Below are 25,669 nucleotides of genomic sequence, written 5' to 3'. Positions count from 1 at the left end.
AACGGCTGGCTGCCGGAAGGGCGGCACAGACCCGGCCGCTGTGCTGGGCTCCGGCGGAGAACGTGCGGGCGCCATGGGGCGCGCGAGGGCCACGGCCGCCCAGGGTGAGTGCGGGTGGGACCCCGCCCCTCCCCCCGGCTGGGCTCTGGGCTCTGGTGCGGGGGGCTCTGGTGCGGGGGGCGCGGGAGGCAGGAGCCCCTCCCCCTCCCTCCTCGGGGGTCCTGCGCAGGCGGCCCCCGCCTCTCGTGGCCGCGGTGTTGTGCCCCCGCCCCCCTCCTCTGGGAGAGGGGCCAGGCTCTGTGCGGGGGGCGGGCTGGGGGGGGAGCAGCGCTTCCCTTGGTGCGTACAGGACAGGGGGGGGGGTCTCAGACTCAACTGACCACCAGGGCCACATGAGGACTAGTACGTTGGCCGGAGGGCCACATTACTGACAGCCACCCCCACCCCTGCCCCCACGCCACCCCTTCCATGAGGCCCCTCCCCTGCCCCCACCCCTTCTCTGCCCCCATTCCATCCCCTTCCCCGAAATCCCAGCTCCGCCCCCTCCCTGCCCCAGCGGGTGCAGGGGGTGTGTAGTGTGTGGCAGGGGCTCAGGGGGCTCAGGGCAGGGGGTTGGCATGCAGCAGGGGGTCAGGGTGCTGGCCCCACATGCCCAGGGTCCCTCAGCTGCCAACACTGCTGCTGCCTGGCATCCTGGTGTGCCTGGGGTCTCTCCAGGCTATGGGATCCCCAGTGTGGGGCCAGCAGCTGGGATACCTAGTTCCCTGGGGTAAACTTAACCATGTAACCGATAGAATTTTAATCGGTTACACAGTTACTGTTTTTACACGTTACTTATATCCCTAGTTTGTACTGACTTTGCTAGTGTTTTTTATGTAGCCTGTTGTAAAACTAAGCTAATAGCTAGATGAGTACTCCCTAGAAGACCTCATGTATCCCCATTGGGTACACATACCCCTGGTTGAGAACCACTGCTCTAGTCTAATGCCGCATTCTGTTTCTGCCTTGAATTCCCTTTATGCCAAAAGCCTGAGCACTGAACTGTTGTTGTTTTTTTGTTTTTGTTTTTTGCAATAAAAGCATTTGTGTGTGCTATGCTGGACTGTAATACCTTCCCCTGTATTCACAGTCAGGCACCCAAACTGCTGCACTAGGGCATTCTTTCCAGAATGGTCTTGCCTCTTTATTTTATGGGGCTCAAATTAAGGGCGTCTCTGTTTCCTTGTATTTTGCCCCATCTGTCCGTCTGTATCACCTGTTGTCTCTAGTCTTATAGTAGGTTGTAAATTCTTTGGGTCACCTGGTGCAGTCAGCAGAGAAGGGAGCCCAAGAGATTTGTTTTAGGGTAAAATAATTTAATTTAAATGTGAATTAAAACAAATCAGCCACTCTCATTAATATGTTAGAAATATTAAGTCCTATGATTTAAAAAAAAATGTATATTAGACTTTACTGTGATCTCGTTGCAGAAGAGCGGCAGAAGAAGCTTCAGGAGTATTTAGCAACTAAAGGAAAGCTGAAGTGTCCAAATACAAAGTGAGTTTAAACAAATTTCTAATTGAATCCTGTCTTGCTTGCTAATACTTAACTTCAAAATTCTCAGTTAATGATTAGCCGAGAATTTCTGTTTCCCTGTGCTTAGCTGCCCCTATAATGACAAGAGGAACATATTTTAGTACCCTGGTTCTCAAGTTGTGGTCCCCACAGAGTTGCTATCACAAAACAGAATAATCTCTTCTTAGTTATAACCTCTTCAGGTATTTTTTTGTGTCTTTTTGTCCAATTAAAGGGATATAGTTGACTCAAATTACACTGGTCAGAATATGTTGACTGTAGTTAGACCTAAGATTACTGTAACTGAAAAATTAATCACCCTGTGTATTTGACAAAAAAATCTTATGCGTTGTCAGTTAGGCCCCAATCTTGGAGCAGGATTTCTGAGAACAGACTCTTATGCTCAAGCAGCAAAGAATCCTGTGGCACCTTATAGACTAACAGACGTTTTGCAGCATGAGCTTTCGTGGGTGAATACCCACTTCGTCAGATGCAAATAGTGGAAATTTCCAGGGGCAGGTATATATATGCAAGCAAGAAGCAAGCTAGAGATAACGAGGTTAGTTCAATCAGGGAGGATGAGGCCCTGTTCTAGCAGTTGAGGTGTGAAAACCAAGGGAGGAGAAACTGGTTTTGTAGTTGGCAAGCTACAAGGAAATCCTATTGGAGGACAGAGGCCTTGGTCAGTTTCCGTTGTTTCTGTGGGGGTCTCTCACAGAAAAACATTTCATTTTTAAAAAATGAGGTTGTAAAGCCAGAAATTGGCAGATGGATTTGTGTGGGTGGGAGCAGATATGGAACCTGAAATTGTTCTTAATTCACTTTTGTTTAATTGACTAGATTTCTAGTTGACTTTAAACTATATTCTGTGTAAGTGCTTTGTCTGTCTTTAATTGAAGTTTGTAAATTGCACAATGATTGCATTTTGTGGCTGATGCCAACATTAGAGAGGTAGTAAAAATAAAGGGGAGCAGAATAGAGCAGGGGAATTTGCAGGTGATATGGGGAGATTTGGTGCTAATAAATTTGAAGTCATGCTCCCAAGGAGAGGAAGCAAATAGCTCAGATAGTGTGAGGTGATAGAAGAGAGGCATTAGAGACTTTCTGATCTTGACTCTTTAATTCTGAGCTAATATTCAGTGGACAAGGACTAGTACTATGGCAAAGGGGAGCCCTCTTTTAATAACACAAAAAAACAAAAAAACTGTATATGTTTGTGGTGTGATGAGGAATAAGGGCTGGGAGCCAGGGTTAGAAAACTGGCTCCGTGCCCTTCAAATAATGGCCAAATTGAATCCATATGTCGCCTGTGGTAGTGCAGGGCCTCAAGAGGGCTACATGGCTTGGCGGTTTCGAAAAATCAGAAATACAGTTTAGTAGGGAGGGGAGAAAATCCATAATCTTTCAGTCACTTAGTCAGTGCACAGTTATGATCAGATATATATATTCTCTATCTAGGCCCTTGTATCTCACCATCCAAGTAGTAGCTGAGCACCTTACTAAGCAAAAATTAATCTCTCTAGAAATTCCTGTTGAGCTGCTAATCTTTATTAACATTGCACTGCAGTTTGTCATGCTGTCTGGAATGGCTCCCGACCCAGAGTCCCTGCCTGGTGGTGTGTTCTATAATTAGATTTCACCAAGCCAGTAACAACTGTGAACTCCTGGATCACTATACGAGTCTTCTTATGGAATCACAAACAGTCCCCTTAGGGCAGGAGTGGGGAACCTTTTTTCTATTGGGAGCCACTGACCCACAGAAAAATCAGTCGTGGGCCACACACAGCCCCGTTCGGGGAGGAGGGCCCTCAGGGCTTCCCCCTAGGCTCCAGGGTGGGGCCAGAAATTAGGGATTCAAAGATCGGGCTGGGGTAGGGGATTGGGGTGCAGGCTCTGGGAGGGGGCTCAGGGCTGGGGCAGGGGGTTCAGGGTGGGGATGCATTCTCTGGGAGTGGCTTGAGGTGTAGGAGGGGGTAAGGGGTGTGGGCTCCGGCTGGGCGCCGCTTACCTCAGGTGACAGCGCAGCAGACTCCCCTCCCTGCCCTAGCCCCGTGCCACTCCTGGAAGCGGCCATGATGTGGCCAAGCGGCTCTGTATGGTGCGGGCGGCGGTAGGCGCACATAGACTCGGAGCTTCCCTGATCACCCCTGCACCCAGAAGGGACCGCAGGGCAAGGACAGTTGCCTGACAGGCCTGGCACCCTAGCGTCCCCCCGCAGTGGGGCGAGCCAGCACTCACAGTTCCAGCCCTGTGGGGGGCACTGAGGCTCAGGGTTTCCAGCTAGCAGCGCAGAGACTTGCTGCGGGCCAGATGAAATTAAGTAGGGGGCTGGATTCGCCCCGTGGACTGGAGGTTCCCATCCCGGCCTTATAGTATGTCTACATTGGCAAGTTTTTGCGCCAAAAGTTATACCGCTTTTATTAAAGTGCTTTAATTAAAAGCACTGTTACGTGTCCACACTAGCTTCTTGTGTTGCTGGAGCAGCTGTGGTAGCTATTCCACTATACAACTGGCCGTAGGGTGCTTTGGGAAGGGTTTGCAATGCCTCATTAGAGCAGGTACAGCCTCACATGATGTAGGTTTCTCAATCCCATTGCCAGCTGCTTTTCAACTGAAGTGTGGTGGGGAGAGTGTGTGACTGCGAGTGTGGAGGTGGGGGGGAGGAGGAGACACTGTGTGTGTTGTGGGAGAGTGTCGGCATGCTGTCTCATAAATTCAAACTACTGCTGGAAGTAACCAGTCCTGAGACACGGAGAGGGGGAGACCCCAACCTCGGTCCCCGCCTCCCTCCATGGCTCTTCACAGCACAGTCTCTCTCACTGTCACACACACATGCCTGCCTGCCTGCCTCTGTTCCTATTGTGGGAGATAGCAGGAGCATTCCTCATTACTGATTTACTTTATGTCTCAGAGCAGCACAGCAGCCTAGGCTGTCAGAACATCAGAAAGGAGCTTTGAAAGGGGAAGGATGCATGCCTGCAGGGCTGCTGAGTTCAAAACAATGAGCAGAGTGGTTACTGCAGGCATTGTGGGACACTTCCGGAGGCCAATTGCAGTGATAAAAGCAATCAAGGCGTTCATATTGGCACTACTGCATTAAAGCCTCAGCGCAAAAAGCCTTATGACTATTGTCAGTGGTGGTTTTATTACAGAGCTGCAACTAAGAAGTTTTGGCGCAAAAGTGATTTGTCAGTATGGATGCCACTGTTGTTTCTGCACAAAAAGCTGACTTTTAGCACAAAACTTGCAAGTGTAGACCAGGCCTTAGACTCTCCAGTGTATTTTGCCACCCAGACAAAATTGGACTTTGTGATAAAATGGTTATTTACACCAAAAATCACATCACATTTAGGTTGCTTCCAGTCCCAAGAGACTAGTCACTTACCCGAAATCAACTGGTACTCTATATCATACACCCAAGACAACGCTGGTAGTCAATTCTATAGTAAACTAAGTTTTATTAGCTAAGAAAAGGAAATAAGAGTTATTCAGAGGTTAAAGCAGGTAAAATATATGGACAGATAAGTCACAGTTTGTAATTCCAAATGGTGGCAGTGATGTAAGAAACTGCCAGTTTCCCAAAAGTCTTTTCAGGGTAATCCGATTGTCTCTGGGGATTTCTGCTTTGCATCTGGTACACTTCCCTGTAATAGTTCAAACAATGAAGAGTCTTTCCTTGAATCCATACTTATAGCTTCTTCTAACAGAAAACAAGCTGAGAGTGTCAGTACCCACATGGGCTTTTCCTTTGACAGAGAGCGAGGAATGCATTTTAGGTCTTTGACCTCAGTCATCTCACACAATGACCACTTGCTTTGAAATTAGTACTTTTTTGCTAAAGTTCTTCATTTGCATTTCACAAGTTGTCCTTGTCCTTTGATGGGTTATTTTGTTACAGGGATATACACAATGTAAATGTTTGCTACTATATTAGAACAGGATACAGATAAGTGAAAACAATGCAAGTAACGTCCCATTAGTTCTCATGAAGTTTAAACACCAAATACATTCTCATACTGTGATGGGTTCCCTGGGGTGCAACCTGTAAGTGGGGTATCGCTGAGCCCTCTGGATTACCAACCTGGGTTCCCTCTCACACTATGATGTTGTCACAAACTGCAAACCTCTGCACTTAACACATCATCAAGCGGCTGGTGTTCAGTGGTCACCCTTTCAAAATCTTCAGCAAGATAGCTGTTCTTTAACAGAGAATATGTGCTGTGGTTTAAACCAGTGGAGCTGAGGACCAAGTGGGGCCACAAAGGACACATCACAGAGCTGCTAGGGAGTCATGATCACATGAAGTGTTGTTTTGATGGGCAGCTGAAATCCCAGGACATGGTGATGCTGAATCTGTACAAGCACGTCTTCCCTAAATGGACTTATGACCCGCATGTGCCAGAGCCGGTACTGTGGGTGAGAAACGAACAGCAGGAGTGGAGATGGAATAACCCTCCAGGCTTAGATGGCTGCTGTGGTTCGCACCTCCTGCACCCCACATGGGTGCTTGGCTGTTCCAAGCCTCGTGAGAAGTAGGGAGAACTGCCCTGGACTTGCTGTGCCTTTCCTGGGGTTTGTGTCCAGCATTCACGCTGGCTGCTGCAGCATTAGATTTGGCTCACAACTGCCTATGCCCTGGCTTCCAATGTCAATGATAAATTTCAATGATAAATATCTTCACTTCAATTAATATAAAAAAAAAAACCATAGGCAGGGACACACCCAGCTGTGATACATGAATGCTTTTGCTAACCACTCATGAACCAACAATAAAGAGGCTCCAGCCAATTCCCCACAGCTCCCCAGTCTAGGACCCCAGAACTGTACCGTCTTGCCCTGGTCAGAAGCCTGACCAGTATACGTTTATAACCCTGTCCACCCATTCCCTTAGTGTGGAGAGGACATGCACCAGCTCTTGTTCCTGAACAGATTTCCCAAGCACTTTGTGCCAAAACACACAGTTTTAAGTAAAATATAAAACAGATTTATTACCTACAGAAATATTTAAATCAAGCATTGTCTCACCTTGATGGTATAGTTCCTTCATACCAGGGGGTGGGATTCCTCTTTTCAGCCTCGGACCGCCTCCCCAGTTCAGTCTTTGTTCTACAGATGTGTTTCTAGGTGTTGAGTTGTGAGGGGAGTGAGGACAAGCAATGATGTCGCTTGCCCCTTTTATAGCTTCTCCCAGCTTGCTGGAAAGATCCTTTGCTATGATGTGAGGCAAGCAGTCTCCATAGGTGCTATCTCTGAGAAGTCTCCATTGTATATGGTTCCTGGGACAGTCTTCGTGAGTATGTATTCCCTTTAATGGGCCATTAGCACACTTGGCTCCTCTACTGTTGTACCTGAAAGGCTGGATGTGGGTGTTTCCAACTTCACAACAGTTTTCAGTAACACACACATAGCATAACTCCACGTACAATGATAGCACATACCGCTCCACAGGATATTAATGTTCAATAGATTAAGACTTTTAAAATACCTTACAAGGAATGCTTTGTACAAAACATATCATAATCATATCACAATGGTAAATATGGAGGTGTCGGGGTGTTGCTTTAGGGTACAGAGTCACACATACATTTAACAATCACTTTGATCTATACCAGGCCTGCACAGCTCGTAAAGCGGCGAGGGCCATATTACTCCAAAGAAAATAGCTGAGGGCTTAAACCCCCCGGCCGCGCTGAAACCCACCCCCAAGTATAAAGCCTCACCGCCACTACCTGCCCACCCACTCGGTTTGTCATCCCCCCCCCCCCTGAAATAAGGGGAGGGGAAAAGGGGGACAGTTTGAAGGGATTTTCTGGGGCTATGAACTAAGCCAAGGAGGGGAAAGGGGGGCAGTTTGAAGGGATTGGATGTGACTGTCCAACACACAAACACAGGGGCCGCAGGGAGCCCGAGGTGGGCAGGGCGCATGTGATAAGTGCCGGGGAGGGGTAAGGTCCCTGGACCAGGGAAGGGGACAGCAGGCAGGGGAGGGCAGGTGCAACACACACACATATATATGCAGGGCTGCCCAGAGGGGAGGGGCAAGTGGGGCGATTTGCCCCAGGCCCCGCAGGGCCCTCACGAGAATGTCGGAGGCTCCACCCCACCTCTGCCTTCACCTTCCCTCATCCCCCTGCACCTCAGTGCGCCACCTCCAGGAGCAGCCCTGGACAGCGCTACAGCGGCATCGCTCCAGTGGGGCCTGAGCTCCTCCCGCTCAGAGCTGCGTGGTAAGTGGATAGGGCTGCGAGCTGCAGCCGAGCGGCGGGAGCTCACGCCCCGCTGGAGCCAGGCCGCTGCAGCGCTATTCAGGGCCGCTCCTGGACCTGATAATACACAAGTGAATTGACCTGGGGCTCTGCCATAAGCTGGCACCTGGTCTGCCAGTGTCACACAGTTAACTAACTTGTTTCTGCTATTAAAAAGCTTCTCAAAAACTACTAACACTAAAACTGCTTTTGAATTGTTGCCTAATATTTAATCCTTCATTCAACATCCTGTTTGGTTCACTGATATTTTGTTTGATTTCTATAGACCCTATTTAAAGGACCGGACCAATCAGCCAAATCCACAGTTACCACGACTTTCTAAATCAGGGCCTGTAAGTAGAAAAGACCTTTCTCTTATGATGATCTAGTTTTGTACTCTATGCTGGAATCAGCTCAGGCATGGTTAGGGGCTCTGTAGAAACACATAATAAGAGCCACACCATCGGGCTCATTCACCTGCACATCTACCAATGTGATATATGCCAGCAATGCCCCACTGCCATGTATATTGGCCAAACCGGACAGTCTCTATGCAAAAGAATAAATGGACACAAATCAGACATCAAGAATTGTAACATTCAAAAATCAGTAGGAAAGCACTTCAGTCTCCCCGGACACTCAGTAACAGACTTAAAAGTGGCAATTCTTAACAAAAAAACTTCAAAAACAGACTCCAACGTGAAACTGCAGAATTGGAATTAATTTGCAAACTGGACAACATCAGATTAGGCCTGAATAAAGACTGGGAGGGGCTGGGTCACTACAAAAAGTAATTTTCCCTCTGTTGTTACTCACACCTTCTTGTCAACTGTGGGGAAGGGGCGACGTCCATCTTGATTGAATTGGCCTCATTAGCACTGAACCTCCCCCCCCCCCCCCCCCCCCCCCCCCCCCCCCACACACACACTTGGTAAGGCAACTCCCATCTTTTCATGTGCTGTAATATATATATATAGTGTATATTGGTAAGGAAGCCTCAGGTATTGTAAACATTGGTGTGCACACAGCCGGCTCTATAGAGAGCGGTTCTATTTTTGGTTAACCAAAGCCTACTGACCTCCAGATGGTAGAGGCTTCATAAAAGAGCTCATAGAAACTTTAAGCTACAATTAATCATATCCAAAGTGTTCACTGAGAAATCAGGGGTTTACAAGCCTATAGGGCAAGGTAAAGCTGCTCGCTGAACGAGATTGGGGTAGCAAGATAAGATAATTTAGGCTGTGTCACTCGCTGCAAGGGTTCAGGAGTGACAAAGGAAACTATACACGTTAAAAATGTTTAAAAAAAGAGAAGGGAGAACAGTCTCAGAGGGAGGAATGAAGTTTGAAGGAGCTCCAACCTCACCTTTTGTAAAAGAAATAACATCCTTTAAACAAATCCTTCAGAGGTATGGGCACAGTCCTTGGACTGAACAAGCCCTTGCAGATGCTTGCTCTATTTCGGATCTAGAGGATAGATTGGCCCAATATATCCTCATATGTAAACCCCCAAATACAGCAAAAAGAGACGCTGCAGGGATCTGGCTGCTGTGGGAGGCTTGTAATGACAGCTACTTCCACCTAACAGCCTGCAAAGAGGAGAACTTAGTGTTTCTCGCTGTAATCCTGGGAAGGATTTTTATAGTTGGTGTATAAATCCTCGGTGGTAGTAGGCCGAGTGATACAGAGGGAGGCTTATTGTCTCTCCCTTTGGCCCAGAGAGGGTTAAGTTGCTCCTTCAGGAGTTAAAAAGGGAAAATTGCTCTTTCAGGAGTTGTAAGCTGCTCTTTTAGCAATTAGGGGTTATAGTGCTTAATATTTATCAGTTTGGTTTTGTTGTGGTTCGTTGTTGCTCACAACTGTTGGGAAAAATGTTTAAAAAAACACTGTCTAAAGATATCCATTAAAAAAAAAAACAGATTGGCTAGGTACTTATTAATATATAAACCCTCAACTCCAATGAAAAAGGAAGCAGCCGCAGTTTGGCTTCTATGGAAAACCTGTAATAAGGTATTCCTTCAATTGGCTAAATGTAAAAATGAAAAACTGCACCAAGATTTACAAGCCTCTGCTGCAAAAGCAGAGAAATAAAAATGTATGTAGTACCCAAACCCAGTTAGATGCCCTTAAGGTTGGGTACAGAGAGTTACAACAGCGCTCTCAAATCTTACAGCTGCAGTAACATCAGAAGGAGAAACATTTGAGACCCCAGAAGGGGCAGACTTTTGGGACCCCTCTGGAGATTGGGAAGGGGGATATTTGGGTAGATTCCTCCTCCCAGGGCCAGAATGCCATTGGAACAGTAACAACACTGCCTGCATTCTCCACCAAAATGTTATACCAATATAATAAAAACCAGCAGGATCTTATTAAGAGGGATAAGGCAAAGATGCCTTATTGTAAATATAATAATAAAGCAAAAGATAAAAGTAAACAATGTTGTTTAACTACTTATTCCTATTACTACTTATTCCTTATACACACACGCACGTGCGCACACACACACACATATTCATTCACACAGTCATTCATTCAAGTTCTGTATAGGTGTTATAGTTACCAGCCTAGACGTTGCTCATGCCAAGTTACTGGCCAGGTATCTTGGTCATGAGGATGGAGCCGATTCTCTGGTTCTGCTGCCAGCCTCCAGGAGCATCAGGTGCATCTGACACAGACTCGGCTCCATCCTCATGACCAAGATACCTGGCCAGTAACTTGGCATGAGCAACTTCTAGGCTGGTAACTATAACACCTATACAGAACTTGAATGAATGATTGTGTGAATGAATATATATATATATATATATATATATATATATATATATAATGTGTGTGTGTGAGGAATAAGTAGTAATAGGAATAAGTAGTCAAACAACGTTGTTTACTTTTATCTTTTGCTTTATTATTATATTTACAATAAATGTGGCATCTTTGCCTTATCCCTCTTAATAAGATCCTGCTGGTTTTTATTATATTGATATAACATGTATATACTTACTGTATTTTTCACTCTATGCATCTGATGAAGTGGGTTTTAGCCCATGAAAGTTCATGCCCAAATAAATGTGTTAGTCTCTAAGGTGCCACAAGGACTCCCGGTTGTTTTTGCTGATACAGACTAACACGGTTACCACTCTGAAACCTGACACAATAAAATGGGTTCCTTGCCCTAAAGAGATTGGTGTCAATGGAGTGCTAACTAGCTTGGCATAAGAGGCAATTAAATACAAATCTTTTCTTACTAAATATATTAAAAATGCTGAAGACCTCTAGTCACTAAGCATTAAATTCAGACTTTGAAACATGCCAATATGCTTGATGTTTCAGCCACTACTAAAATAGAGTTATCTCTGGGGTGAGACACCAGCTGTCTGCCAGGGCAGCAACACTGCACAGAAGTTCAGAACTGGAAGTGTGTAGTACATCCAGACAAACTAAACCACCTTACATTACGATTTTTAAATGTTTTTTGTTCTCCTCTGAGTGATTGTCAACATATATATTCCACTGTTGGTATGTGCATGCCTAGTGCACTTGAGATGGAGACTTTTGGTCAGCAGTACCCACTGGAATGGTGCATGTATGTATTGGGATAATACTCGTACAATGCATAAATCCCCAAGCTTTAAGAACTACCCTGTTTGCAAGGCTCTTGTGCCTCTTAATGATGTTGCCACACTCTGCTTAGAAGATGGGCACATCACAGGCTTCTCTAAGTGCACTCAGAAGTTGAGTGTCATCTCAGGATGCACCTTATGGAGAGGTCCATGCATGTGGCCTCTGATATTGAAAACTTTAGGACAGCTGTGTCCATTACTCTTTCATGTAGACAACTACCACAGGGCTTCTGCGATTGAGAATGGGTGTGGAAAGAGGGCCGAAGTGATTGCAAACAAGAAAACTCTCTCTCAAATGTATATGAAGTATGAACTCCTGGTCTAATTTAGAATCTGGTGGTGGATGCTGTTCATTTCTCTTATTTTTAAGGCTGATGTTTATCTTCTCTCTCCTCAGGTTGTCCAGCCCCAGAAGGATGTTCTCTCAAAAGTGTCGAAATGCATACCGAAGGATCATGCACCTGCTGTCAAAAACACAAGGAGTGCACGTTGTGCTCTTCAGCACAGGTCCTCAAATGCCCCTGGGTCCCAGAGGCCAAAGAGTATACCTCCCAACCTTCTGGGAAAGAGTACAGGGCCACCTGCCAACCTTCTACCAAACAAAAGCCATTGTGTGCAACTAAACAGAATGGCATCATCGTCTACCTGTCATCAGTTAAATCAAATACAAGAGACTGTGAAATCTGAAAATCCAGGGTCAGTCACCGATCAAAGAGCTGTAATGTTGACCCAGACTGGAAATGATCCCCAGTGTGGGGAGTACCACTCAGTAACTGAGAATTTGCAAGAAATGATAGACTGTGATAAAGTAAATCTTCCTAATAAAACTGTTCTAGAATCTTCTGAGAACAGGACAGAGTCCGGACTGGACATCAAAGTACAATCTAGGACTGGTTTAAACAAGCCAGAGAGCAAAAGAGGTTTGGTTCACAGGCATACCTTGGGCACAGCTCCAAGGAACAATGTGGATCTGAAAGACAGAGTTACTGCCTGTCAGACCAGTAAGGAACTAATTTTGAATAAACTAGCAAAATCTCCACCTGGCTGTAAAGTCGTGTGTCCTCAAAGACCCAGCAGCAAAGCCCGGGGGTCAGTGCCTCCTTTCCAGATATTTACTTATTCTAGTACTCGGCTATCCAAGAAATCAGGTGCAGAAAAACAGTGTCTACATCCCAGTGTTGTGAGGCAAAACACAGTGAAATTACAGGCAGTTGGAATGCTCGGTCTTGCAAGACAGCCCACACAAAAGCAATATGTGAAACACTCAAGAACATGTAAAACTCCTGGTGCTCTGGAAGTTGGAAGGTCCAAACAACAGGTTAGAGCTGGACAAGATCTGAAACTGACAAGGCCTCCCATAAATTCTCATGTCTCCAAGAGGCCCTCTGTGATGGAACTGAAAGCAAAATCAAAACCCATGTCAGAGAGACCCAATTCAAAAACAAGTGGCACAGCCAACTGGCAAATGAATGCAACAAAAGGGAAGCAGTGCATTAAAGACTTGAAGAAAGCTTCTCAGACTTGTGATACAAAATCCAAAAGCACTCTCCCCAGAAACTGTACCGCAAGCACATGCATGTCCAGAGACCAAGCCAGTGTTAGCATGCTTAGGAATATGAGAGAAACACCCAAGCGAGAACTGTTAAGGGTAAAAGAGGTTCTGCATAATCAGGATCCCAAGACCCCAGCTGCTGAGAATCGCAAGTAAGTAACTTCCTTTCTGGTTCTCTCCTCTTTTCCCTCCAGCCTGTAACCCTGAACATGGCAGTTAACCTGTTTCCTCACCCCTTCACCAAGACAAGTTGTCTTAATGGAGAGACAGGAGGTAATGCCTCTTCAGAGTCAACCCACAGGACATGAGCTCCTGCCTCATGGTGGCAAGGGCTCTGCTTTACCTTTCTGCTGCCTTCCTCTCCATGAGGGGGTCAAATGCCCTGGCTGGGCCTCTACCTCTTCCCCTACTCCACTGGTGCAGTAGCTGTGTCTAAATCAGCTACTGATACCTCTTGAAGGAAGTATCTCTTCAAGGGAAAGGTTCAAGGTTCACTTGTTCACCAAGATCCCAGTGTCCTTCCATCTCACAGATGGAAGCTTCCCACCAGATTGCGTCCAAAATTTGGATATGTATTAAACTGCAGTATTCTGTCAGTGCCCTTCTAAACAACGCTGTGAATAAGAGATAAGGGCTCAGTATTTCCCATGCAATAAGCAATATCTAAAACATATGCTGGAAATGCAGCTCTTTGACTTGTATTCAGTGCATTGTTTGATGTGATCTGCTGAAAGCTGGCTAGGGTAAATCCTATTGTCTGGGATATGGACAGATCCGGTCTGGGGAAGTGAAATGTTTATTACCTAGTGCCAAGTAGACATGCTGCTAAGCTGCACCAAGATATCTGTAACATTTCAATAGGTGTTCTATTCCTTCAAAAATAGTTTACCAGATCTATTCAGCATTATGTCAACCTGAAAGAAGATGGAATATCTTCTTAAATTGACCTGGAAGTTCTGTTAGTAATAGTCTGTCCTTTTTAGTGGTTTGGGGCTACTGAGGTGTTCTACGTTCTGACTGGTATTAATGTCCAGAGACTGAAAAAACACATGGATGAGAAATAGATGAGATTTCTAAGGCATGAGTCTGCCTCACCATCCAGGTTACAATCAAGCTCTGGCCTGTTTCTGACCAGAACATTTGAAAGGTAAAGGATCTTACTTTTTCCCTCTGTCCTGCAGACTACGCAAACAGACTGCTTCAAAAAGCAGTCATTTTGGGTGGTGGGCCCATTCTTTTACTAAAATCACTGCTCCTTGCCTCCAGAAAAACCCTACAACTTTGCTGCATATTGAATTACTCTCTCTCATGCTCATTTCAAGCTGCTGTCTGGGCTCATTGGAAAGCACAGAATCTAAACCTTCTAATGTATTTGAAAGTACCTGAAAGATCTTATGAATTAACACATTTGGTCCTGAATATAATAATTTTAAACTGGATGGGTTTGCTTAGAGCTGCCCATTAGTTAGGGCCTAAATCTGCCAGGTCATCATATCTTCTAGTCTCAGCTTCAAAAATGTACCTGAAGAAGAATGGAGACTGGATCCTCCTGAAATTCAAGGGTAAGGAGAAGGGGAAGGGAGGCACTCTGGGCTCCTTTCTCCTCCCATCAGAGTGTTGTCTCTGGAACTCACTGGGTAACTTCTTTCATATCAACCTGGCATGTAGGTCTCTGCTAAACTTGGAGCTCTTCCCGCCCTTTCTGCAGTTCCCGTTCTCCTGTGCATATCTTACCCCTCCCCTCTACTTACCCCCAGCAAAAACAGTAAAGTGAAACTTGCTAGAATAGGGTCATTTTCACTTTGCAGTGGGCCTGAGAGTGCAATGAGATTGTGCTAATGATGCACTTTCGATAGAAGGGGATTGTAAGTTCAGATGCAGCAAGACGGGTTCTCTGAAATTTCCCATAGCATAGGACAAGTGTTGAAGCATATGGCTTTGGTTTAATGCTGAATCAGCAGAAGGCTGTATTCAAAATGTAGTAACTTGTTTATAAATCAGTCGAGCACTGTAGCTACGGTCTGACTGGAAACACCAGTGACCTCACCATATCATTGAGTAGGAAAGAAGAGGTGCAACTGACTCTTTAATTTTAAAAAAGAGGGTTCTCTCCTAGCCTTCAATAGATCTTGGAATGTTTGTCATATCTATTAGCTCTTTATGAGCAACACGGTGGACTCGACATATGACTAAAACAAAAATCAGAGCTGTAGCCCAGGGGATAGATGAGAACTGGTAATCTGAAGTTGATGGTCTAACAATCTCTTTGCCCTTTGATAGGAAGCAACTGGAGCAGTGGTTGGCATCCAAAGGGAAATCGTATAAACGTCCACCCATGACACTGCCTGCTAAAAAGCCAACCAAGGAGATGGTGAACCTGTCCTTCTGGAATGGCATGGAGGAGGAGGAGAAGAGAAAGCAGTTCTGCATGACGGACAAGATCAATGGCATGTTGGCAGAGTGTCTGGAACTTGCTGAGAAGGTGAGGACCGAGCAGGAGTGGCTTTAACAACCTGCTCCTCTTAATGTGTTTTGGGAGACTGTTAGGCAGAGGTACCTTGAGGCAACCCTGACTTGTAATACAGGGGCATGGTTTGTGAAGACTGTCTGCCCCAGCATGCAGCATTCTTTGTGCTCAGTGGCCTTACTGCTTGGATCTGGCCTGCCAGATGCTGCCACTGGATAACAGAATGGATCACTTGATAGTTGCCTTGTTCTATTCATTTCCTGTGAAGCATCTGGCACTGACCACTGTCGAAAGACAGGATACTAGGCTAGATGGACCATCAGTCTGGCCGTTCTTATAGTTCTTATCAAGCAGCCCCATTCTGCAGTGCCTCTGTAGTCAAGATGAGGACCATTGCAATTTGCTCTTTGACGCCTAAATTAGGTGTAGCCATCTGGGTTGGAGCAAATTGCCAGTACAGATCTAAGGCAAAACTGCAGTATCCATGATCTTGGAGGCAGTATTAGTGTCCATACTGAGCCAGTTTCTTTCCTACCAATGAAATATTAGTGTGATACTTAAGATTGGATGAAAATCTGTTGCTCAGCTTTCCTTGAAGGATTCCATAGCCCACTGCAGTAAGAGATATAATTGGGATACTGTGGAGATTTAAGTTACACAGCAGAGCAGCACTGAAATCTGTGCTAAAATGGGGATTTTACATCATTAATAGATGACAAAATAATTGATACAAGTGTTATCCATGATTTAAAATATCTTGTCACAAATTTTTTCTTGCTGCTTGCAGTGCATTTGGTCCCAGAAACTTCCAAGTCCAGCATCATACCTTAACTTGTGTCTAAAGTTGTACATTCTTGAAGAATCTTACTGTTGTTGAATTTCATTGCTGGAAATGCCAAGTGACTTTACATGATTTGTATACATATTTATATAGTCCCCATTACCACAGTATCAACTCAAAAACTAAATGTATCATCGCAACACCCCTGTGATACATCTGTGACACTTTGGGGTTCAATCCAGACCAGGAAGGGATCGTGTCACTGCCTGCCCCGCAACCCTAGGTGCCTTAAATGTTATGCTGCTGTGGCTCACAGCTCCGACACCAACAGCCCACACACAATCGTGCAGGTCACATCCTGCCTTCCATTGTCCAGTGACCAACATTCTCCCAGTCCCAAATTTCCCCAAAGCTGTCTCCCTGCAGTGTCCAGCCCTCTCCTGGAGCACTTGCAGAGGTTAAGTTTGTTGCTCCTTTTAAAGAGACAATACACTACAACTCGTTAATTTAACTGGGATTTGACAGACATTTCAATCGCAGCACTGAACTGGTTTATAGTAAAAGTAAAACAAGATTATTTAACAAAAGGACATAGGATTAAGTGATAGCAGGTATAAGGAATAAAGATAGAAAGGATTACAAACAATCAAAAATACGCTTTCTAATGACATAAGACCTAATTTAACAAGCTACAGTCTTTGGTGAGGACTACCTTGAATGATCTTTCTTTTCCAGCAGTGGTTGACTAGCTCTTATTCAGAATCCCCACAAAGTCCAAGGTGCTTGTTTTCCTTGCCTCTTCAGGTGAAGGATAACTTGGGGATTCTCTGCCCTTTTCTCTATAGTCCAGTAAACCTTTGAAAAGTCTCTCTCTCAAACTTCAAGAGGCAGGAAGGTTTCCTGGGAGTGCAATCTCCATCCCCCGGTGAGATTAAGTGATCACTTTTTCCTCCACTTGCTCTGCCAATGGCTTTGATTGCCTGGCATGCAAATATGCTTTTCTTTGTCTTTTGTCACACCTTGCTTAATTTACATAGCAGACACATTCAAGCAGGCGGAACTGCATTCCCTTGTCTGGAAAATACCCGTTTATCAACTCCCCCATACTTGTCTGGTTTAAATACATTTTAATCATAATTCCAGCACATCTGTATAATCCTTTGTGGGTTGATCATACATACAGCATTCAAGAGTATTAATGATTAGTAAGTTGTTAGTTTTTCAGTGATATTTTTGGGGTCTATATCCTGACAACAGTGTATTAGGTGTAGTGAGTATGTCAGGCCTAATGAGTTGTTGACACACAGCTGTGAACCACCAATAGGCCTCTGTCACATTATCCTCATTTTGCTGATGAGAAACTGAGGCATAGAGAAAGTGAATGATTTGCCCAACGTCACCACAGTAAATATATGTCAGAACTGGGTATTTAACTGAGTTCCAGTCAGGTGCCTCAAATATAAGACCATCCTTCTTCACCTTGAGGGATGTTAACCGTTAACCTTGTCAGTGGTTTTCCTCCTTTCTAACCTGCACCTCTCTTCCTGATATGGCTGTTTTTGCAGGGTTTTCCTTCAGAGGAGCTCTTCACCACACTGTCCAGTATCCCAGAGGCAGAGAAGTTTGCCAAGTTCTGGATCTGCAAGGCAAAACTGCTGGCTCGTAATGGCACCATTGACATGACTGGGTTGTATGAAGCAGCGGTTTGTGCTGGTGCTGCGGTGAGTGGTTGTTCCACAAACTTCTCATCGGAACTTCCTCTGAATTCACAAATGTCCCACCTAGTTCTGGTGGCCTCGACATCAGCAAACCTCATTCAGATATTTCCTGTCCCAGGAGGCTGGGGAAAACAGCGGTGGTGACCCATCCTTTCCAATAAGCTAAACAAATTTTCTGGCACTCAATAGCCAGATTTGGCTAGAGGGTGTGTGTTTGTGGCTAAACATATTAGTTGAATGTCTCTTTAAAGCTGCTTATATGGGTGTGAATAGACATATTGAAATGGCTACAGTCTAGCCCTAATTTTAGGTGAGGATGGTTGGTCAACTGTATAATCGTGTTCCTTTCTCCAAACACACAGGAGTTACTGAGACACCTGCTCCCCATCACAGTGTAGGAAGGAGGGCAATGTTAAGTTTTCCTTTCAACCAGAGTTTGGAAGTTGCCGTGGCTTGAAGGCAGCATAGTTTGGTGGGAGGGGCTGTGGGAGGAGTTATGGACAGACTCTGCACAGCTGTCAATTTGCAGCCATAATATGTAGGTCTCTTATGCACTTGTACTATTTCTTGTCATATTCCATCTACTCAATCAAGCCCAGCCCGTTTCCACCTGGTGTCCCTGCAGACCCTGGCTTGTAGCCCTCTCAGGAGCATGGGATGGTGGCAGTTAATCTTTATTTTAGAAAGTCTGACATTGAGGTGTGTGACAGGCTTCCCCAGAAGACAGGAACATATTGTGGACACCAGAACTGTAAGGACACAGACCAAGTGTGGAGGGGGTGGAATGTTTCTCGCTGACAGCATCTAGCAATCCTCTGTTCTTGAACAAGCAAGCAGACTTCAGTCTGCTTACAAATATTTCCCCTCCTCTTTATCATTGATTCACCTTGGTTTGGCTGCCTGGTGTGGGGAGATGAGTTGTGATTTAATGGCATAGTGAGTGCCGAACACGCTACACTCTTTGGGATCCAAAGTCTTAGTTTGGATGCTCACATTTTCCTGAGTCAAGTGTGCTCTGACCTTAAAGTTCTCAATTGTTTTTCCTGCAGCCAATCCAGGAGCTGAGAGAAGTTGTTGTTGAGTTTTTGAAAAATACAGACAACGTATACCAAGGTAACACGTACCAAATGGAACTTAAGCTTTGACAAAGCTGGGCAAATGGTTAGCTGGGTGAAACTGGAAGAACGCATGAATGGGGAAAGGTCCTCTGAAAAGGGATGATGTTTCCTTAGGAGTGGAGGATAAGGGTCACAGCTTTCTGACCTGGCTGCCTAAATTTGGGCACCAAAGTGCTCTGACTTTCATAGGCACTGAGCAACCCCCCTACCCCCCTGAAAGCCAGGCTAGCTTGTTAAGTCACATGGGCGCGGACTCCGTGGGTGCTCTATTGCTAGGGATCAGTAATTCCTAGGCAGCCCCGCCCCCACCAACCAGTGAGCTGTTCAACTTTTGTAGCTCCTGGGCTTGCTGCAGCAGAGGCTGACCCAACCCTGCTTCAGCCCTTGGTGGGGGGGGCTCCTCCAGCAGCCTCAGGGAGCTGCTCCTGCCGGGGTTAGGAGTGGGTGAGAGGGGAGTGCAGGGCTCCCTCTGCTCAGCAGAAGCCCAGCCTGATCAGCAGCGGTGAGACCATGCTCACCTGGGTTGCCCTGCCTCCTACCTAGATCTCCTGGCTAAGCTCCAGCTCCTAGCCAGCTCCAGCTGCAGGCAGCACTAGGTGAGTCCTGTTTCAGGCAGAGGGAGCCTGGCTGGAGTTGGGGTGCTGCAGTGTCAAGTGATGGGGAGGGGAGTCCACCATGGGTGCAGTTTGGGGGTGGGGGAGCCTGCAGAGTCACTGCCACTGCCTTCCCTCATTTCTGCCAGTGCCGAGCTGCTCTGCTCTGCCTAGGTGGGGAAGTGTCTGTCCTCAGGGGTGTCATTTAGGGGGAGGAACTGTCCTGGCCCCCACAGGATAGTAAAAATCTGGGGGCAAATTTCTCTCTCTCATCCTCCCTTGCACCCATGCATTCTTTATCCAAAATACTCATTTGGCACTGAAGTTAAATAGGTGTTAACAAAATCAGACAAAACAGTTTTTCAAAATGTGTTTTTAAAATCCCTTCCCCTCTCCTTTGCTCAATTTTCTGTCTCTTGACTCTTGTGAATATCATTTCACTAGTTCTCCTGGTATCATAGGCTTTGTCTGGACTAGCATTTGTCCGTCTTTTGTAATTGATTAGCATTTACAGTCAGATTGCCAACTGCTTGTTAAGTATCAGGACATGTCTCAGGCAAACCACAAAACTTTGTGCCCCAAAACAAACATTTGTGGAGAACCTCAGTTTTCAACACAATTAGCATTTAGGATCAATTAGCTCAAATTATAACAGGACCACCAACTCTAGTCTAGACAAAGCCAAAGCACGAGTCCCCTCGGCTAGGCAGGACCTGGATCTTTAACATAAAAGGAGGCAACATAAATGTATTTTCCCTCCCCAAAACAAACGAAAACAAACAAACATGCAAACAAAAAAAAAACCACCTAGGCCCCCAAATCTTCATGCCTACTTTACACATCGGAAGAGAAACAAACGAAGGCACAGTCTCAGTTATTGCCCTTTTACAGATCACCTTTTAAAATGAAATTAGCCTTTGCAATCCTAATTCCCCGAAATCAGGGTAACTGCTGACTTTGTGGGGCTGAAAGACTGGATCTGGGTCTGAAAATTTCTCCCTTTCCACCATTGCAAGTACATATAGACCAGAGTGCTGGGAGCACAACAGAGTAGGTTAGGGTAGGAGAAAGCTGATTAAGGGAAATTGGCCCTCAAAAAAAATCTTGTCTTTGAAAATTGCCACCGGTTGGTTTAGTAGTCAAGATTTTTGTGGTTGTTTAAGTGAGATACAGTCCCACTAAAATAATCATGTAACATTCAAATTTTACACTTCTTATAACTTTTGATTTTTTTACATGTACTTAGGGCTCAGACTATGGCTCTGGTCCTGATATTACACTCTCAGGATCAATTGTGGATAATTTCCACCACCCATTTCCATTTTGGGGAAGCAATAATTAAAAAGCTATTCAGGGACTGGGGTAGAATTTACGGTGCAAATTTAGGTCATTTGATCAAGAGGTTCCCAATATATGTCCTCCCTCTGCATTATGAGCTTCTTTTTTAAAATACTCTAAATTCCTCATGCACAATGAGATTATCTAGAATATTGGTATGCCACAACAGGGGCAATGGTGCAAGTTTGGAATAATTTGGGTCAGGCGTTCCTGAGATACTGTCACCCCCAATAAGAAAACTTATAATAATCCAGTTGCTCTAAAACTGACATGCATAGTGAGATTATCTTGAACAATGGTATTCCACAACTGAAACTGAGGTAGAGGGGAACTCACCACCCAAAGCTATTGCATTAGACTATTCATCTCTTTGGAGCATCCTAATTCATCTGAGCACCCCCACTGAATGGGCCATTCCACACATACAACATCACTCCTGTACTGCAGAGAGCTGTGCAGAGCCCCTTCCTTTACACTAGCTCCCTGCTATTCTTTTTACTGCTTCCAGCTGGTGGATGTGCTCCTCACAGCCCATCAGTTACCATCCTCCTTTCTTCCCATGGCCCTTCCAGCCCTACCGGGGGAATGGTGGGGCCAGGTGGAGGGCAGAGCTGGTAGCAGATCATTCCCCTCCCCTAGGTGCCCCTCACTAACACCTCTTCCTCAAGAAACAAGGGAAATTAACTGCCCAAAAACATGGTTAATACAGGTCTTGTTTACACTACAGTGCCTTTGCCAGTATAGCTCTGCCAGCTAGACTCACTCCTGCTTAGTACCCTCTTCAACTCAAGAAATGTGTTTCAGATTCCTGCTGGCACTGCCAGTCTGATGTGCCTTCTCTCGCTTGTCAGATTGGGTTTATATCTGCTGGTGAACCACAGGGCCTCATTAGACTGCTTCCCAGGCTGGTGAACCAACTGTGGTTCATTCATTTTATATCAGTGTAGCTCCATTGATTTCATTGGGATTGCTCCTGATTTACATTGCTACAGGTGAGCAGAGAATCAGGCATAGGCACCAGCTCCGTGGGTGCTCCAGGGGTCAATACCCATGGAAAAAAATAATGGGGGTGGTCAACATCTGCCAGCCACAGCTGGGCCGCTGTTCGGCAGCTGCATGGAGCCTCGGGTGGGGGGAGAAGGCGAAGCAGGTGGAGTAAGAGGTGGAATGAGGGCGGGGCCTTGAGAGAGAGAGGGTGGAGCAGGGACAGGAAGAGTGGGAGTGCGGGTGGGACCTCAAGGGAGCGGGTGGAGTGGGGCAGGGCTTTGGGGTGGAGTGGAGGTGGAGCGCCCACCTGGAAAAATAAGTCCGTTCCTATGGAAGGTCATGCTATAGGCAAGGGGATAGAAACTAACAATACAGTCTATGGAATACAATGCTCCCTTAAGCCTGACCATGCAACATGTACTTGCATATGGGGCTGGAATAAGCCCTATGTGGAAGGGTAAAGGATGCAAGATCAGGCGTCACAGGGCAGGACAGCAAAGATTTCAGCTTTTCTCCACCTATGGGCAGCAGAAAGATATGCCTGGGAATCCTTGACTTGTACATTTAGTTTCCTGTGATCGTTAAGAGATGAAGTGCAGGTTTCTCAATGCAATGGGGGAGAGAAGCAGTGACGACCATTATCAAGAAGCTAAGAAAAGATAATACCTCTTGTCCCACCCCACCCTCAAGCCTCTGCCGGTCTTCTAATCAAACAGCCAGCCCCAGCAGTATATCTGGTATCTCGGCACCCACTTTCTGTTCATCCTTCTGAGGGACATGAATGTGCTTAGTGCTCATAACTGAATGAGTCACTAACTGAAAATGCTCTGTAAAGGTGACTTGCCAAGGAAAATAGAGGTCTGTCTTTTTGCTGCTTTGAGATAAAGAAGGCCTCAGGTCTTTAAATATTTTTCATGCTTGTTTGTTATCTTAGTATCAGGACCATCAAACCTGTTTTTTCTGGAGGTCTCAGATGTGAGTTAAGAGCTTTCCAATCGTGGGACAGTGTTGCTAAATCTTAATAGAGAACTCTTTTCTCCCATTTGTTTTTAGGTTGTTTGGTTAAATAGAGGTTACAGTTGGAATAAAATTCCATTTCCCCTCTCAGCTGTCACTTCCTTGGTGTTGGCTATAATACATCAATTTCTCCAAAGATCCATAGTGCTTTCCAGTGTAGAGACGATACATACTGTATAGATGTCATGGCCAGAAAGGGCCATTGTGATCCAGGCAGGAGATTATCACCCTTTGATTTCACTGTCAAGTCAATAATTTGTGGTTGCATTACAAGATATCTCTGTAGAAAAAGATTTCCAATCTGGATTTAAAGACTCAAGTGCTGATGAATTTATCACATCCCTTGGAAAGCAGTTCTGGGGGTTAATTTCCATCCCTGTTAAACGTATGCTTTTTTCCCAGGGTGAATTTTTCAGAAATTGGCTTCTTGGTATTTCTAAAAACAGAAAAACCTTCCTTAGCGGTGCCTCACTCCATCACAGAGAAGGACCCACGGCCAGTTCTCTTCTTTTGCAAGTCACTGTTTGCTATAACAGATTGAAAATTGGCTTCTTCCAAAGTGTTGCATTACCGTAACCCTACTCGAGCTTGCAGCTTCCTTCCTTCCCTCTTTAAGCCAAGTTGCGGCCACAAAACTTGGAATTGACATGCCCTTTTTCTTCCTCTCCAGGGGTCTCTGCACGCCCTTCTGCTGAAGTCAGCTCTCATATAGTGGAGGATGCAGCTGAACAGCCAGTGCTTCAGGTGCCCAGAACTCCTTGCCCTGGCACGAGAGAGCAGGTTGTGGCAACTCCACAGTCGAGTTTAAGGTTCTTGACTAGCAAGCCAGGCTCCTTGGTCAAGTTACAAGTTGTCCCAGTGCCCAGGTAAGAACCTGTAACCTGCAGTTCAAGCTGCTCTTATCCCTGCTGTTGTATATTGTTCCTCACTTCCAGTGATCAAACCTTTCTACCTGTTGCCATCAGCCAGCATGTCACTAGCCAAGAGATCTGCCATGCCTCTGCCATCAGTGTGTGGGGTCATGGGGCGGGTGTTTGGCTTCCTGTCTTGCTCCTGAGCTTTGCAGAGCATTGGTCCTGCAGTGTCTTGATTATGGCTGCAACTACATCAGCCCTGAGGTCTTGCTTGCTTGCTTCTTTCTAGGTCACTAAAATGTGGGGAAGACCTTAACAGGATGATGGACAGGGGTGGGCAGACTGGCCACCAGCACAATGAGCCCTGCAGAGCTGTGGTAGCCATGATTAGTGATTTTTTTTTAAGGGGGAGACTGATCTGAAGGAAGCCTCAGTGAAAGGATCCATGTTATAGCCTTTCAGATGGGCGTGGGCCTTTCGATGTGGGTAGGGGAAATCCCAGCCTGGATAGTAGGAATCTAGTAGCTCCCCAAACCTCTCCTGCTTTATAGTGCTGTGTCTTTGTCCAGGGTCTACGTGTAGGAGACCAGACCAGGGCAATGGGATTCTTCAACCAGCCAAGCTTCAGCTAAGTGGCTCTTTCTCTTCTACTCTTTGCAGAACGAAGGGACTGTCTGATATGCAAGACTTGAAATTCTTAACCCCAGTGCGGCGTTCTCTGCGGATAGAGCATGCCATATCCTGTTACCCAGAGATGCTGAGGGAACATGACACCGTAGTGTCTTCCCTTGATGAAATATTGGCCATGGAGGATGTGAGCCAGGTTGTGTTTCGTAAAAATGAGGCCCTGCTGGAAGAGGAGGAGCTGGAGCTTTAGGCTGGTGGTGTCCACAAGCTTCATGGCCTTCTGTTATGGTTTCCTCTGCCTGACTAAAGGGGAGGCCTGTAAATATACTGGGGGAAATGTGTAATTGCCTTTCTACAGTGTTACTACTCTTAATAAATGTATATATCCTGTGACACAGTATAACCTAGTGAATTGCATGCTGGCCTAGGACACAAGGTAGCTGTTCTTGGCTCTACTCCTGGCCTGCTGGGTGACCTTGAACAAGTCACATCACCTGTCTGTGCCTCAGATTCCCCATCTATAAAATGGGGGAGAATAATACCGACCTCCTTTGTAAAGTGCTGTGAGATCAATGGATGGAAAAGCACTATGTAAGGCCGAGGTGGTGGTACTGTGATGAACAAGCTAATTCAGTAGCAGAATAGCAGGGTCCTGATGAGCCAAGAGGGGACACCAGAGCAAAGCAAAGACCTTGCAAAGAGGCCCTGGGCTCTAATCCCACCAGATGGGCAGGGCTTCTCAGCACAACTAATGTTGGCACCTCCACTAGCCTTGCGCCTCTTAAAATGGTGCAGGAAAACTCTCAGGATTGACTGAGAGCAGCTGGTTTAGCTGCAGGACCTCCCACTGCCACAGCAGTGCAGTATTTCAGTGACCAGTGAGGAACTTCTTCCAAACTTGTGGTGACTAAGGCCTTGGCTACACTGGAGAGTTGCAGCACTGGTGGTGGCTTTATAGCGTTGTAACTTGCTCCCCGTCCACACTGGCAAGGCACATACAGCGCTGTATCTCCGCAGTTACAGCGCTGCTTGTACTCCACTGCCACGAGAGGAATAAAGACTATAGCGCTGCGGATGCAGCACTGCCCCGCCAGTGTGGCCACCAAAAGCACTGTGATTGGCCTCCAGAAGTATTCGGCAGTATCCCAGAATGCCTGTTCTAGCCACTCTGCTCATCAGTTCGAACTCTACTGCCCTGGCCT

General features: G+C 46.0%; 1 protein-coding gene across 1 annotated transcript; it reads left to right on the top strand.

Annotated features, from left to right (window-relative positions):
• Nucleotides 1-25,669, top strand: CKAP2L (cytoskeleton associated protein 2 like). Its single transcript, XM_045007576.1, has 9 exons — nt 1-104; nt 1,470-1,536; nt 8,086-8,152; nt 11,813-13,119; nt 15,248-15,449; nt 17,781-17,936; nt 18,983-19,046; nt 23,657-23,852; nt 24,501-25,669. The coding sequence occupies exons 1-9, from the start codon at nt 74-76 to the stop codon at nt 24,715-24,717; spliced, it is 2,307 nt and encodes a 768-aa protein (XP_044863511.1). The 5' UTR covers nt 1-73; the 3' UTR covers nt 24,718-25,669.

This window comes from Mauremys mutica, chromosome 2 (assembly GCF_020497125.1).
Source record: "Mauremys mutica isolate MM-2020 ecotype Southern chromosome 2, ASM2049712v1, whole genome shotgun sequence".
In the NCBI taxonomy this organism is placed as follows: domain Eukaryota; kingdom Metazoa; phylum Chordata; order Testudines; family Geoemydidae; genus Mauremys; species Mauremys mutica.
This window is presented reverse-complemented; position numbering and strand designations above follow the sequence as displayed.